General features: G+C 39.1%; 1 protein-coding gene, 1 long non-coding RNA gene and 1 other non-coding gene across 4 annotated transcripts in view; 2 read left to right on the top strand and 1 right to left on the bottom strand.

Annotated features, from left to right (window-relative positions):
* hif1a (hypoxia inducible factor 1 subunit alpha) overlaps positions 1-11,322 on the top strand; it is a 63,482-nt gene extending 52,160 nt beyond the window's left edge. Inside the window, exons 9-15 of one of the 2 annotated variants that reach the window (XM_008123569.3) lie at positions 1,850-2,070; positions 2,248-2,528; positions 3,300-3,425; positions 4,063-4,454; positions 7,278-7,386; positions 8,362-8,488; positions 9,413-11,322. In XM_008123569.3, coding sequence (XP_008121776.1) covers positions 1,850-2,070; positions 2,248-2,528; positions 3,300-3,425; positions 4,063-4,454; positions 7,278-7,386; positions 8,362-8,488; positions 9,413-9,564 — 1,408 coding nt within the window. In that variant the 3' untranslated portion in view covers positions 9,565-11,322. Of the gene's footprint in view, positions 1-1,849; positions 2,071-2,247; positions 2,529-3,299; positions 3,426-4,062; positions 4,455-7,274; positions 7,387-8,361; positions 8,489-9,412 lie in introns of both variants that reach the window. The other variant, XM_008123046.3, reaches the window with a different exon arrangement.
* LOC134295595 (uncharacterized) lies at positions 7,043-15,167 on the bottom strand. Its single transcript, XR_010002224.1, has 2 exons — positions 14,620-15,167; positions 7,043-7,707 (listed from the first exon to the last, which is right to left on the bottom strand). It is a non-coding gene; the product is annotated as an uncharacterized LOC134295595 (long non-coding RNA).
* mir5455 (microRNA mir-5455) lies at positions 15,137-15,229 on the top strand. Its single transcript, NR_130056.1, has one exon. It is a non-coding gene; the product is annotated as a microRNA mir-5455 (primary transcript).
* The last annotated feature ends 1,838 nt before the right edge of the window (positions 15,230-17,067 follow it).

The following is a 17,067-nucleotide window of genomic DNA, read 5'->3' as shown; positions in this document are numbered from 1 at the left end:
CACTGCAACAAATGTATATTAATAAATATAATCCATTTTTGTTGTGCCATATATATCTTTTAAGCAAGGCATGCTATATGATTCTGTAAGTAAGAAGACAAAATGTAAAGAAAAACTAAACTTATAAAACAGGTACCTGACTACCTTCTCAAGTCCATTGTGATTGAATTCAGTGACAGCAGGATGGTCAGCAATGCTCGGTTTAAGTTACGTCAATTCAAAGTGCAGGTTATTATCTATGAAGTTCTATACACTTCGGGGCCAACCTATCTTTGAGACCGCATCTCCTTCTATGAACCAGCGTGGGTCCTGAGATCTGCTGGGGAGACCCTCCTCTCAGTCCCACCCCTGTCCCAAGTACAGTTGGTGGGGACGAGAGAGAGCGCCTTCTCCGTGGTGGTGCCCTGGCTCTAGAATGCCCTCCTTAAAAAGATTAGATTAGCCCCATCCTCTGAGCTTATCAGTTTAGTGTAAAACCTTTTAGACACGCCTTTGACTTTGAGCAGTTTTAATGGTTCAATGGCACTTGGAATGCTAATTTTAAGATTGTCAATTTTATCTGCAGGCATTGCTGCATTTTAGGAATTTAATTTTTTATTATGTGTCATTTTATTCATGTTTGCAGTTGTAAATTTATGTTGTGATGGCTTTTATGCTTTAGTATTGTTTATGTTTAACACTGGTAGTGCTTCTGTGAGCCGCGCCCAGTCCCTTTGGGGAGATGGTGGCGGGGTATAAATAAAATTGTTGTTGATATTATTATTATTATTGCTGCTACTACTTAAATCTCCTATTATGCTCATTTGGGGAATATTCCATTTGTTGTACTTTTTTATCATGTCTGAGCGAATTGAGGGAAGTCGCTTCTGGTGTGAGAGAATCAGCTGTCTTCAAAGACGTTGCCCAGGGGATGCCCGTATGTGTTACCATCCTGCGGGGGGGGGGGGGGGTCTCTCATGTTCACGCACTGACAGGAGCTCACCCCATCTTGCGGATTCGACCCACCAACCTTCAGGTCAACCCATTGCGCCACTGTGACTCCTATTTGTTGTGCTACTAACATGACAAAAGTCATGTTTGACATGAAACTCATCTTAATTGAGAGTGCTAAGTGCTGAGCACAACATATGTTGCAGGTGGTCTCCAAATTATGTTTTTGAGACCCTTAAGTCTCCTCAAAGAGAAAATGGGTGATGCAGATCAGTTTTCTGAGATTCAGTTTGTATTCCTCTGTGAATGAGTGTAAGCCATAGAGGGGAGTATTAGATGTGTTTTGGAGGAAGAGAAATGTCAAGGCCCAATATGGTTGAACGATTCTCTATGAAATGTTGGTTTGTTTTCAAGAATAGACCTCATAATTCTTTGCAATGGGCAAAAGGCCTGTGTAGCAGTGCCCAGGAGTTAACACAGGAAAAAATTGCATGAGGCAAGAAGTACAATACAACTTCCATATTTATGGGGAATACATTCCTGGACTGCACATAGATACGTGAAACTATAAATCCTATATTTCCCATAGTATGGATGACAAAGGAATGGGATATAACTTGCACTGGAGGTCCTAAGTCAGTGGTTCTCAACCTGTGGGTCCCCAGGTGTTTCGGCTTGCAACTCCCAGATATCCCAGCCTGTTTACCATCTGTTAAGTTTTCTGGGAGTTGAAGGCCAAAACAACTGGGGACCCACAGGTTGAGAAGCACTGCTCTAAGTGAATAAGTGAAACCATGGATAAATGAAACCATGTATAATTGCTCCATGAATTCAAACTGTATTGATGTCTGGATGTTCTATAACAGGCACCACAGGCTATTACCAGGTCCCTAATCTTTTCTTCTTTGCTTCTCTGCAGTGGCGTTGTTCAGGGGGACTTGATATTTTCACTCCAGCAAACAGAGTGCATGTTGAAACCAGTAGAGTCTCCTGAGATGGGCGTGATCAAGATACTTGACCAGACAGAACTGGAAGACAGCAACAGCCTCTTTGAGAAATTGAAGAAGGAGCCAGATGCGTTAACCTACCTTGCTCCTGCGGCTGGAGACACTATCATAGCATTAGATTTCGACAGTGATGGTGGGTGTATGTTTAGTTCTAGGAACCTGCTGATGAATAAAGTTAGCTATAAAGTATGTTGAAACAGACTGAATTTTGGGTTGGCTGCCCTTGATATCTGCTGTATTTTAATGAGCCCCTTAAGGTGCAATGCGAAACTTCCTTACTTAGGTTGATGATTTCTTTTAATTTTTGTAGAGACTGATGAGCAACAATTTGATGAAGTTCCTTTGTATAATGATGTAATGCTCCCCTCATCCAGTGAGAAATTGCAGAGTATAAATTTGGCAATGTCCCCATTACCTGCTTCTGAAGCTACAAAACTGCTCCGTAGCAGTGCTGATCCAGCTCTCAATAGAGAGGTGGTGTCCAAGCTGGAGCCCTGCACGGAGCCTTTAGATCTTTCTTTCTCCATCCGTCAGACGCAAGACCAGCCAGCCACTCCTTCTGATGGAAGCACCAGCCAAAGCTCACCTGAGGTTAGTCATCTGGGAATGTCTTGCATGCCTGTAACCTTCTGTTGAATCTCTTGCTTGCCCTGTAAATAATAAAAGATCTATTTTCAATATGAAACCTTGGTCAGCTCTGTATCCTGCCCTTATTTCGAGAAACTAAAAGTATTGTTGTTGGGAGGTAACCCATTTTATGCTCATGATACTCCAAGGAAGAGTTAGATGGATATGGATCTGGTCTCTTCCAGTGAATTTCATGCAGATCAAATCTCAACAAAAATGGAACACTAATCACCACCACCACTCCTATCGCCATCAAAATCATTTTTCATTAACAGTTTTGATGGATTTTAAATCACCATAAAAGGACCGATAAATATACATAATGACAAAAGTTGTATTTCATCACTCCCATTCATTTGACTCACTCGGAAAACATACTGCTCTGTTTTATCAATAACACTCCTCTCTATATATATGTTGCTGTATACTTTCTGGGTTAAAGAAAACGTTGGGGGTGAAGAAGGCAAAGTGTTGTATTTCATTGGTCCAAAGGTGTCTTTAAAATTTAGAAGTACACTTACCAGATTGAATGGGTAAGCATTTTCAGGTTATAAGAAATCTAGTATCAAGTTGTTTCTCATTGGTACAGTAGGAGGCCACTTAACTTATAACTTCAGGGGGACATCTATGAATGTAAACTAATAATTATTTCTATTGTATGAAATTTCATTATAATGGAGTAAATGGTGGAATTTAGTCCCATGTTATTGATAATGATGTGGATTATCTTTACAGCCCAGTAGTACCCCTAGTGACTACTGTTTTGATGTGGATAATGAGATGGCCAGTGAGTTCAAGTTGGAGCTGGTGGAAAAACTTTTTGCAATTGATCCAGAGTCAAAAAAACCATTTTCTATGCAGGTAAGCACATTATCTAACACTTGGCATGTAGCTTCACACCACTTGTATGGCATGGTAGAGGGTTTACCCTGTTAATTGTAAGATTTACTAGTATGTGTTCTGTTATTTAAACAGTGCATAGTTCTTCTGTTATTAAGCTGAAAAACTGCATAACTTTGGTGAAGATGCATGTTCCACATTATCCATGCATGCACAACATCTTTTCTGGGTGCTTCCTTCTTACCATGTCTCCTAACTGCCCAGCCAGTTATCTCTTTTTGAACATGGAGGGAATTTCAATTATTACTAAGGTTTGGTGCAGGGTTCTCTTGAAATAATGTTGTTGGTTTGCTTATAGATTATAAATGGGTTACAGGCCTATTATCTTTCCTGGAACCTCCTCCCTGGTTAATTTATTTTTAAAATAGTAGAAAAAACTTCATGTTCTTCATATAGTAGACCAGGTCTACTGCCTCTAAAAGCTGTGTAGCTAAAGATCTATTAATTTCAGCAGGTGTTCCACAGATACCTTTTAAAATTGTCAGGTGGTTATTAAGTAGAAGTTCTTCAGCCCAAATATTAAATTTTGCTGTCATGTGCATATTGATTTCCTTCTGTTGACACATGCAACAATCCACTCCTGTTTCTTTATTTGCAGGAAACTGATTTAGATTTGGAAATGTTGGCTCCCTATATCCCCATGGATGATGATTTCCAGTTACGTTCCTTTGACCAGCTTTCTCCACTAGAGAGCAGTTCTGCAAGCCCTCCTTCCAGTGGGGCCACAGTTGCAGGATTTCAATCGACTCCAGTGCAGTTACCTACCCCGGACAAGATACCGCCCATGACAATCAAACATGAAGAGGATTCTAAGACGCACACGGCTCCCATTCACATGCCCCTCGAAACGAACAGTGTCCCGGCATCGCCATACACAGATAACTCAAGTCGAACTGCATCCCCGGTCAGAACGGGAAAAGGCACAATAGAGCAAAAAGAGAACTCAAGTCCAGGGACACCAAGCTTGTTGACAGTCACGTTGGGTAAAAGGTAGATTGAAAAAAAAATTAGCTGCTATTGGCCTTTTGATCCTAAAAACAGTTGTGGAATGTATATGCTTACAAAGAGTGAAGCAGTTATTGTGAGAAAGCTTTTGTGATCTAAATGCCATCCCAGGTTTTCGGAGAGCACTGAAGCAACTTTTCCCTCCGTGTCTACCTCTTCTACCCCCAATAAAATTCAGAAACATGTCACAAGAGCGTGTGATGAAAAGGGCCATAATTTCAGATTTGGGAGACTATTTATAACAAATTGGGGTACATGGTTATGGTTGTTAGAAATTAAATGTTTTAAGCTTTACTATGTTAAAATGTGAAAAATGTGGAAACAGAAAAGATGCACATTACTAGAAAGAGGCTAATGGATTGGTGCTCTTATGGGGTAATTCAATTATGATCAGCTATTTGATATCTTTAACTAAAATGGCTGAAGTACAGTAGTATGGAACCAGATGTTGAAACAGGCAATAAAAATGGAGACCCTCTTCCATATCTGATTAGATGAATATAAAATAACTTTACAGTGAGTGATTCTCTTGGGCTGTTTCAGCACATGAAATAGGAGAGTTTGTGGTTTGTTTAATTGTCATTTTTTGAGATATCCTTAAGAGTTATAGATCTATGTATGTCACAGCTCCTGTTGCAACAAAAAGGTGTCCTTTCTTGGCATTATGTAAGAAGCACACACACATGTACATGTGAGTTTAGTTCATTCTTTTGCAGTAGTAATGACTGATGTTGTGAGTGCATTTAGAGCAGAGCAATGTGCTTCCAGAATTGTTCTCCTTTCCCACTACAACTATCACGTGTATAGCAGTGTCTTTTATAAGCCTCTACTGCACAGACGAGTTCAGATACAATATGGATTCCCAGAAAACCATGGCTTCCCATTGAGGCTCCCTCCTCTCCAAAATGAATTCTCCCTTCCATTCAATCTTAGGAACACTGGCTGTGGTTGCTCACTGCCTCTGTCTGGATGTAACCTAGTGAAACAGAATAGTAATATATAGTTTGATGCTCAGTCATCTTCATGGTACACTTATTCTAGAGAGGGAAGAAGTATGTAGCCTTGGTTGTGGGATTGAATACAAGTGTTTTGTAGGGAGCCAGCACAACCTTTATATTGTCAACAGGAGCAACACAATGTTGTAAACTCAATTCCAAGAGATTATTTTGGCTAGTTTTATATAATCCATAATCATATATGTAAGTGCACGAACTGGAGGAAAACAGGCTCACCTGGATATCTTATCATCCTTTCTGTCAGGTGGAACAGACAAAAGTAGTAGAACATATGATGGGTTGATGCAAACCTTTGGTCTTCCACATGCCTTGATATTTCTCTGGCTTTTACCAGTTAGGTTGCTCAATCATGTTACCGCAGTTTCTTCATAATGCTGATTGTAGTTTCTGAGTGATCTAGGTATTTGATTACTGTATTAACTGTAGATTAAATTATCGAAGATATCTGATTCACAGTGTGGGTAAATCCAAAATGTTCAGATGCTCACAATGAATGATTTAATGATTGAATAAGCCACGTTGCAAGGAATGAGCCAGCATGGTGTAATGGTTTGGAGTGTTGGACTAGCTACTGGGAGACCACAGTTCAAATTCCCTCTCGGCCATGAGCAAGTCACACTTTCTCATATACAGGATGGCAAGGACAAACCCACTTTGGACCAATTCTGCTAACAAAGGAGACACACAACAAGAACTAGGGATTTAGAGTAAATGTTAATGCCCTGTAATTTAGGAAAAAACAAACCTAACACAAGACATAAGTAGGGATCAGCCTGTTCACTTCTCTAGAACTGCAAAATGAAAATGACTGGGTTCTGGTCTTTCCTGGATCTTTGTTATGTTGTAGCTGTTGATCTTATGCCAGTAATTACTTAGTAATGGAATCCATGGTATAAGCAAAAAAAAAAGTCCTATAACATGTGGTAATGTTCAGGTTAGCTGGTGTCAGGACGATCTCTGCTGTAGCTAAATTTATGTTTGCCTGGAAGCACTGGCCTCTCTTCCTAGTGGTACCTTGCATAAAGTTGTAGTTACTCTGCTCCAAGTGAAGAACCTTCACCCAAGAATTCTCAAATAGGGTGCAAATTCAAGCTGAAATAGAAAAATGGAAATTTAACTTCCATTAATAATCTACTGTACAGTCTTCCTCAGTATGCTAGTTAGATTATAGGCAGGCCAGTAGCCAGGATTTTGATTCGGGGGGTGCTTCGGGGGTCTGGGTGGGAGAGGATCTACCCTAGCAAACCTTTTGTACCCCCATGCATATGGGATGTATTGAGCATGGTGATCAGATCATGATATGAATAAACATATCAGTTTAAATAATAAATGTAAGGCCTTCTTGCAGACCACTCTGAGAATTTCGGGGTGGGGGCTGAAGCCCCTGAAGCCCCCCCCCCCCCCCCGGCAGCTACATGCCTGATTATAGGTATAGGTACAGTAGTTAGGTTATATTGGTAACTAGGTATGCTATGTGGAGAAAGAGTTTCAAATCACCATTTGCTGTTTGAAATGGTGCATTTTAACAACAGATACATAACATAGAGATCAGACTTATCTGTTCTGATTTTGTTGAAGTGTAGTTTATTACTTAGAGTTCAGCTATAAGGAAGGACACTCTTAATGCTGCTCCATACATAACAGGGGTCTCTGAATGTAAACCAGTATTTGTACAAGCAACAGTTTGGAATTTATTTATATCTGAATCATGATACACATGCTTTTGACTTTAACATGAAAAGGTAATCAAGAGGGGAGTGCGATTAATAGTTTGGTATTTTTTCTTCAGTAGATCAACTGCAGCAAATGAAGACATCAACCCAAAGATAATAGCTCTACATAATATTCAGAGGAAGCGGAAGATGGAGCAGGATGGCTTACTTTTCCAAGCAGTGGGAATTGTAAGTTTTCAAAGATTTTCTCTCAAACCCCACCCACTTTAATTAACAGGGATGTATCTTTTTAGGGTACTGTTTTTGAGATGGGGTCAAGTTGTTAATACACAACAACATTAGATTTAGGGCACCATCCTCCATGAAATTTTCCATCAAAGTGAGCAGTTTAGCAAAACAGATGTATGTTTGTAATATATAACTGTCTTCAAATATGATCATTTCCATTCTACAGTTCTGGAATGGTTACAATCCTCCCTGACGCAGCAACACTTCTAGCATTTTCATCAACTTTACATTTGATTTAAACCACTATTGTTTGCCATGAACCTGCAGGAGGGAATAGAACAGAAATATTAAATAATGACTAGAGATTTTATCAGAAGTGTAACACATGTAGAATGCTCAAAATTTTCATATGCCCTCAAACAATCTTGGAGAAGAGATTAATTTGGATAATAAACTTCAGTGAGTTTTGAATCCATTTCTAAGCAGTTGAGTTCAATATCAATATCTGATGCTGTAAAAATATTTTTAGAGAAAATTGTATTCCACAAAATATGAATTTATCTAGTGCGGTGGTTCTCAATCTGGGGTCCCAAGATGTTTTTGGTCTATAACTCCCCAAAATCCCAGTCAGTTTACCAACTGTTAAGATTTCTAGGAGTTGAAGGCCAAAAACATCTGAGGACTTCAGGTTGAGAACCACTGGTCTAGTGAGACAAATGGACACAGTTACGTGTCCACAGTTAGCTTAGACTGTTGGAAATATGTGAGGGAAATTTATTGTTGAAGGCTTTCATGGCCGGAATCACTGGGGTGTTGTGTGGTTTTTAGGAAGTATGGCCGTTTTCTAGCAGGATCTTTTGAAGATGCAGCCACAGATACAGGCGAAACATCGGGAAAAATAATAAAATAGGATATTTCTGTAAGGTTCCTCTGATTACATTAAATGAACTGGCTGTTGATGCTGTGTGTTTAAAGGGCACATTATTGGCGCAGTCTGCAACTCCTGGAACAAATGTATCACTGGCTTGGAAACGTGTAAAAGGATGTAAACCCAATGGGCAGAGTGAGGTGGCAGAGAAGACGGTCATTTTATTACCCTCAGGTTAGTGTCTTTGCATTCTTCCATGTAATCAGCATAATCCAATATTGCTTATAAAGAGAGATAAGCCAGGTACTCTTTTCTGCTTAAGTAGATTTCACCCAGAGGTTCACAGCCTCCTCCCGCCCCAAATACTGAAGTGAATGCAATAAACAGTACCTTCAGGAGTCTTTAATTGTGGGATCAAGGCCCCTGTCTAAAGGAAGGGATCCTGAAGGTGAACCAAAGCTATGTGTACATTGAAGAAAGGAGCAACAAGTCAGTATACTTTTTGTGATCCAGATTTTGGGAATCTGAACCAAACTATATGTTTAAAATGATAAAAGTTAGAAGGGCTCCATGCTTCATCTAGTATAGTGGTTCCTAACATTTGATCCTCCACTCCCAGAAGACCCAGCTGGCCAACTATCAGGAATTCTGGAAGCTGAATTTCAAACAACTGGAGGACCAGAGTTTGGAAATCCCCAATCTAGGACAATTTTCCTGCCAATGTAGAAAATGTATTAACTATCTTAATTTAAAATCCATAGCAGAGGATAAAGAAGCGATATATTGGGGTGGGAGGAGAGACTGCTGTTGATGAGATAAGATAAAGGGAGAGTGTGAAAATATGAAATTAAAACCAAACAGTGTATTTTTTGGTTAAAAGTCAACAGGACTTTTTTAAAAAATAAAATTTAAAAATTCTACATAGATTCTGTGCTTTGAAAAGCTTAATTCTGCACCTGTGTATGATATGCCTGTTTGTTTTTCCATTACATGATATATTTAGCATTTTTTATAATTATTATTTGGTCATCTGCAATCCTGATAACTGGAAATCTACCTTGGTCTGTTTCCTATGGATTGACAGGAGGCATTGGTCATAGTTTTTTTTTTTTAATGATGTATTATAAAGTAGATAATATGCTCTTTCCCTTCTTTTAGATATAGCAAGTAAACTCCTAGGGCAGTCAATGGATGAGAAGGGACTTCCGCAACTTACCAGCTATGACTGTGAAGTGAACGCTCCCATACAGGGCAACAGAAACCTGCTACAAGGAGAAGAGTTGCTCAAAGCCCTGGATCAAGTCAACTGAGCTCCCTCTGCCCTGAACCCTTCACAGTTGTTCTGTTTTCTTGGACACTGGTGACTTACCACCTAAAAGCAGTCTATTTATATTTTCTATATCTGATTTTAGAAGCCTGGCTACAAATACTGCACTAATTCAGTTAGTTTGGTTCTGATCCCCTTTCTACGTTGGACGGTCTTTTACTTAAAGAAAGTTAGCTATTTTTTTCTTTTTTGATGACAGTTTCTCAGCTAATGGTGCAATTTTTGGTACATAAACAAAGTCCAGTACGTTTAGCACGCGCTTGCAATGGCAGCTTTGAATAGGCACCTTTTTTAAAAGAAGTATTTATTTTTTATTTTGACCAGGAGTTTGTCACTGAGAAAAATTTCTTATCAGATGATACACCGCCACAGTAAAACTGTCTCAGCCTTCTCTCCTCCAGTTGAAGGCACCTTGTGCTCTGTCGCTCTATGATATTAAGGATTTTTTTACTTACTTTTACTTGTTTTTAGAAAAAGAAGAAACATGGCTTTGCAGCAGTGCATTTGTAGCCACAATCGCACAATCTATTTTCTTAATAAAATAAGTACAAAATGCCAGCAGTTCCTCATGCAATATATTCTGCATTTAGAAGGTTAGTTTTCAAGGACATTGCCCCCCTTTTTGTTCTTGTTTTATGTTGATTGCCTGTGAAATCATGTAGAAATTTTGGATCAATGCTTTCTTGTCACATATTACAGGAAAGTTCTCAAGTGCTGTGTTAATGCCCAGTTTGGGTAGGTAGGGGAAAAAAGAAAGGTTTGATTTTGAGGTGTTAGGAAGCAATATGTGGGGCTTTCTACTCTAGGGGGGAAATGATGACGGGGCAAGGGATGTTTATAAAGTTTGGAATAGCTCTGGAGAAAGCAGAGTACATTTTTCTCCCTTTACAATACTTGAGGTCTCTCAATAAAGTTGGTTTCAAGATGCACACACAAAACGCAGTTCTTCACACCATGCATTAATTCACTGCCACAATGTGGTGAAAGCCACTGGCTTGTATAGCTTTTAAAAAGGTTAGACAGGGAGGATAGGGCTATGTGTTAATGATAGCTAGATTGATCCTCCATGTTTGGAGGCAGTGTACCTCTGAATACCAGTTTGCTGGGAGGGAAACAATAGGGAGCAACTGTTGATTCCATGCCCTGCTTGTGGGCTTCCTAGAAGCATCTGGCTGGACTAGATAGACCTTTGGTCTAATCCAGGAGGGCTCTTTTCAATGTTATTTATGTGGATAAATTCTCTTTAAAGGGAAGAGAGTGTTTTTAATGATGTATCAGTTGCTTTGTTTGTTCAGAGAGAATTCTCCCCTGCCTATAGCTGTGGAAGTTCCTGCTAATATTGTATACCTAATAACGGAATCTAAATGTCCCAACTTCCCAATGTTTGGTAGCGATGATAATTCAAGCAAATCATAAAACATCCTGCCTTGTTAGCAGAGTTGCCTAGTTTCATCACTGAGTTGCTTGGTAATATTTGATGTTTTGCATTTTATGCACCTTGTTGCTATTAACATCCACGTGTTTCAGTTTTGTTTTGTTAATCATAGATTTCAGTAATGCTGAATGTATTTTAGGAACCTTTTTTATTTAGAGAACTTGTCACAAAACATCTTATTTTCCTTCTACGTGCTGTATAATAATTATCCCATTCTTTCCCCCTTTTTTTCTGTGGTTGGATCTAACACTAACTGTATTGTTTTATTACATCAATAAACTATACGTGGACTAGGCCTGCAACAAAGTGTTCCGTCTGCAGATGAACCATGAATTTCTAATCTCTGCATTGAGTTTTCATTAGAAATCATTGTGTGAGCTGTCAGCTCAAGTCTGCAGTGCCATCTTAAGGTTTTCCTCTATGATGCACTATTGACAACAGGGCTATGTGATAATACTGTTTTAATATATATGTACTTGACCTAGGAAATTGGAGGAATTTGAAAAACCCAGTTTTCAGGAGAAGAAACACTATTTTCACAGTGAAGTCTTGCCTGTGTCTATCAAGTAGTAGGCTCCATGGAATTGAGTGAGGCTTACTTCTATATAAATGTGCTTAGTATTGCAGCGTTAACAAGATAGGACAACTGATTTAATTGTCTCTGTCTCAGCACCAAAACCAGCTGTAAGATCACTAAATGAGCTAGACTAACAATCACAAGTAAATAGTGTTGACAGTGGTCTACACAGTACACAATCAACTACCTGTTCATTTGTTTTACCATAAAACAACATATATATTGGCATCATGGCACGACACATGTAAAACTTTGTTGTCATTTTCTCTGGCCCACAATACAAAAATATTACTAGTCCATATGTTACCCAGCGATATATTTTAGTATGAACTGGAATATTCCTAGTAAAGCAAGAGCTGAGTATTTGGCACTGACCAACACTTGGTGTCATTGATATAATTTCATTTATTGTATACCGTTTTTCTGTTATATTGACTGCTGCCTTAAGGGAATATTTGAAAGCAGAATTCTCTGCTACATTATTTCACCATGTACACTACTATTCAGATAAATATTTCTCCACTTTTTCAGTACATACAGAAGTTGCTTCGCTGCGATGGAAAGGTTTGCCATTTTATTACCTGCATGATGAGAGAAATCTTTCCACTAACCAAATATTGCTTGAGAAATTTCCACATTAATAAACGATGATGCAAGAAATAACCCATCCATTTCTAGTTTGGAAAAACGCATTTGTGTGTTAACACATTGTACAGATGAAAGTGTGGCACCCATTTCTTTTAATGTTATTTCAGACATGGCACAAAAGTTAATTCTAGAATCGAGTAATGTGAAACTTGGTTAGCTCTAACACAGTAGAGTTCTGTACAGCAGTGTGAAGACCATGGGTGGACGACAAAAAAAAATGTATGAGCGGGGATTGTTGAAAGCACTGGAAACTATATTTTCATTTAAATATGTGAAGGGAGATGTTTTTAAAAGTAAGGGTTGGGGTATTTTGGATGAAGATAATTTTGTATTGAGGCTGCGAGTCTAGTTACTACTGTTTTGGGGATGGTTCTTGCACAACAGTTGCTAAGTTGGAATCTTCGTCCACTTGGTGGTAGTTCCACATGGTGAATGTAGCTTGATCAGTAAGTCACCAATATAGCTTGAGATGCTGTCTTCTACACAGCTGACATTTAGCGTGAAGAACACATAGATGCTAGGTATACACAGGCAACACAACATTGCACACTAAAACTATTATAATCGGGTCAAAAGAACAATGTTGTCTATATCACTAAAATGTGTTCAGGCAGCTATCATAGTGGACACTATCCAAAGACCTGGAAAACCTTCATGGTCACATAGAAAATAATCAGGGTGGCTGTTTTTAAGGGGGAAAACACTGAGAGTCTTAAGAAGCTACATATTGTAGAAGTTTAAACACTTCGTATTAGAAAACGCATTTACCGGTGATATGAATCTCCCCATTGGCTTAGGCGCAATAAATACACCCCTATTTAAAAATTGTATTACTGATTCTTTTAAAATGGAAATTGGTAAGTAAGGGATTTATAGATACAAATTGTGGCATGACACATCAACATTCCCATACTCCATAAAGAAAACCTAAATACAGGTCATGACAGATGCTATCAAAGTATTAAAAAGAGAGTGGAACACGTGTGCCCACATCAGAAATGATTTAGTGTAATATGCCTTTTCCCAACTTATTTAGAAAACTAAAGTAATTTTTTTACTTTCGTAGCTCAAGCTTTTGGTTTCTTGTTCTTTTGTGTTAACTCCTTTTGTCCTAAACGCTTCAAGGTCTGTATTCCTATAAGTCTATGTAGAAAGTTCAATTAATATAAAAGGACAAATTATCTAGAAGTATGCTCTTTAATTTTGATCACCATATTGAGAATACAGTTAACCTAATTCTACAAGACAGGTTTAGAAATGGTAGACAGCTTGAATATCCTTAGTTGTGCTCCTGCCATGCACCAGATCTTGGAAACGTTACTTTTGGATTACAGTTTTGAGACTCCTCCAGCCAGCATAGCCGTATTACAATCCCAAAAAGGAACTCTTTCAAACTGACAGGACACAAAAAGATTGATGTCTATGTAGAGAAATGGTGAAAGATGGATAAGATCTGCAGCAGGGAACCCCTTGCACTGTAAGGTCCAATGCAAATTGCTCCAATAATTTGAGACTGACCAGATCTTGTTTAGCACTTTGCTTCCAACACAATCAGCCACATTTTGAAAAGTCTTTTAAGAGGGTTGTTGTATGTCTTTCGGGCTGTGTGGCCATGTTCCAGAAGTATTCTTTCCTGACGTTTTGCCCACATCTATGGCAGGCATCCTCAGAGGTTGTGAGGTTGCCTGCCATAGATGTGGGCGAAACGTCAGGAGAGAATACTTCTGGAACATGGCCACACAGCCCGAAAGACATACAACAACCCTATGATCCCGGCCATGAAAGCCTTCGACAACACAGTCTTTTAAGATATTATTTAAAAAGTGTTCATAACTGACAGCATAAGTAAACTTTCCCCAGAATAGCCAAAGGAGAGAACAGTCTTCTTTAGCAAAGTAATATTCTGAGGTTGACTGCTTCTGAACATGGAGATTTAATTTAGTTATTAAGAAAAATAGCTATGGATTATTATTAATGCTAATATCAATATTCTGCTTTCCTTCCCTAAAGGAGAATCAAAGTGGCTAACACTAAAAAACAATATACAGTTACAAATCTACAACATATAAACATTACAATTAAGTATAGAATTGTTAAAGACAAATATAATAATCTAAAACCATTAATATGCCTATACATGCCTGTGTCCCATAAATGTAGATCGTGGTATAAAGAAGTCTGGAAACGTCACTTTTTGGACCATAATTTCCAAAACACAGTCAACACAGCCACTGTTCCTACTGGCTGGAGATAAGTTTTTGAAAGTCTTGTCTTTCTTCACAACTTAAAATGCACAGAAGTGGTTCAGTGTTCAATTACCCTGCAAAAAATTTTAAAAACTCATTTCCAGGCCCTGACAGTAAGGTGTGAATACTTACCAGTGATGGAGAAAGAGAACTAGTTCTTTCGGCAAATGTAGAAGTCTCTCCTCCTAGCCATGCCATCTGTCATGCTGCTTTCTGTCAGAACGTTGTGTCCAGTTGTGCCTCTCTCTCAGTTTGGGACTGAGGATGCTTCTGTTGGATGCAGGAGGGACATGCAAATAAGTGGGACGTTTTGGCCAGTCAGATCAGCCGGAGCCCACGCTACGTGCGGTTCTGCACCCAAGATGGAACTGTCTCCGCCTCTTCGTCTCTGCATCACCAAAGAGGCTGCCTTGCTTGGATAACCTCCTACGTGTGTTTTAGCATGTTGCTGCCAGGGATGGGGAGACCAGACATAATCGCTTGCTCAGGATTTAGTCCCATTTACACGCTAAAGGTGCCAGATCTGATCCTGTCTGATCTTGGAAGCTAGGCAGGGCCAGCCTTGGAGAGTGCTTGGATGGGAGTTTAGCCAATGAATACCTGGCTGCATTTTAGAAAAAAAGGAACAGGCAAAACCACCTCTGAGTAGTGCTTGTACAGGGTATTTGAAAAAGAAGTCCCTAGTTCCCATTAATTTATACTTAAAACTAGGGAGTTCTTTTTCAAACACCCTGTATAAAAACATCGACTACAAATTCAGTTTTGGCGAGATCGCACCAGGATTAACAATTGTGTCTCGTTCTGGGCAATTCAAGAAGAATATTGACAGCCTGGAACATGTCCAAAGGACAACGAAAATGATGAAAGGTTTGGAAGCAAAGTCCTATGAGGAGCAGCTTAGGGAGCTGTGTATGTTTAGCTTGGAGAAAAGAAGCCTGAGAAGGGACATGATAGCCATATTTAAATATTTGAAAAGATGTCACATTGAAGAGAGGGCAAGGTTATTTTTTGTTATTCTAACAACTCACAGAACTATGCATTCAAATTGCAGGAAAAGAAATCCCATGTAAACATTGGGAAGTACAGTAGAGTCTCACTTATCCAAGCCTTGCTTATCCAAGCTTCTGGATTATCCAAGCCATTTTTGTAGTCAATGTTTTCAATATATCATGATATTTTGGTGCTAAATTCGTAAATACAGTAATTACAACATAACATTACTGCGTATTGAACTACTTTTTCTGTCAAATTTGTTGTGTAACATGATGTTTTGGCGCTTAATTTGTAAAATCATAACCTAATTTGATGTTTCATAGGCTTTTCCTTAATCCCTCCTTATTATCCAAGATATTAGCTTATCCAAGCTTCTGCCGGCCCGTTTAGCTTGGATAAGTGAGACTCTACTGTACTTCCTTATGGTAGAGCTGTTTGACAATGGAATATGCTGCTGCACGGTATGGTGTTACATCTCTTCTGGAAGTTTTGAAATCGGTTGGATGGCCTTCTGTCAGGAGGGCTTTGATAATGTATTCCTGCCAGGCAACAGATACACATACACATTCAGCAGATTTATTTTATTTATTTATTACAGCATTTCTACCCCGCCCTTCTCACCCAATACGGGGACTCAGGGCGGCGTATCTTGTTTACTAAGATACATCTACACATTCGGCATATTTTGTTTACATACATCTACACATTCGGCATATCTTGTTTACTAAGATACATATACATATTCGGCATATTTTGTTTACTAAGATATACATGTTCGGCATATCTTGTTTACTAGGATACATATACACGTTTGGCATATCTTGTTTACTAAGATACATCTACACGTTCGGCATATCTTGTTTACTAAGATATACATGTTCGGCATATCTTGTTTGCTAAGATACATATACACATTCGGCATATCTTGTTTACTAAGATACATATACACATTCGGCATATCTTGTTTACTAAGATACATATACACGTTTGGCATATCTTGTTTACTAAGATATATCTACACGTTTGGCATATCTTGTTTACTAAGATACATATATAAGATACACTAGGAAAGTGGGGTTTATATATCTGTGGAACAATGTTCAGGGTGGGAGAAAGAACTTGTCTGTTGGAGGCAAGTGTAAATGTTGCATTTAATCACCTTGATTAGCATTGAATAGCCTTGCAGCTTCAAAGCCTGGCTGCTTCCTGCCTGGGGGATTCAATGCTAATCACGGTGGCCAATTACAACATTCACACTTGCCTCCAACAGACATGGGTTCTTTCTCCCACCCTGGACATTGTTCCACAGATATATAAACCCCACTTTCCTAGTTTCCAACAGACCTCACAATGCCTACCATACATGTGGGCGAAACGCCAGGAGAGAATGCTACTGGAACATGGCATGGCAAGGCAACCCATTCCTTTCCTTCTCTGCATTTAATACTGGGGCAGCCTAAAGAGCGCGGCCTCTTTAAGAAATAAAATAAGGGGGCGGAGCGAGCAGACAGGCAAAGCCTTGGATTGGTCAAAACCGCTCATGGTACATGTTGACAGAAGTCTCAACGCCGAGGCTGGGCGACGAGA

The sequence above is a fragment of the Anolis carolinensis genome, chromosome 1 (genome assembly GCF_035594765.1).
Source record: "Anolis carolinensis isolate JA03-04 chromosome 1, rAnoCar3.1.pri, whole genome shotgun sequence".
Taxonomy (NCBI): Eukaryota; Metazoa; Chordata; class Lepidosauria; order Squamata; family Dactyloidae; genus Anolis; species Anolis carolinensis.
Note: the sequence above shows the minus strand (reverse complement) of the source record. Positions and strands in the feature narration are given on the sequence as shown.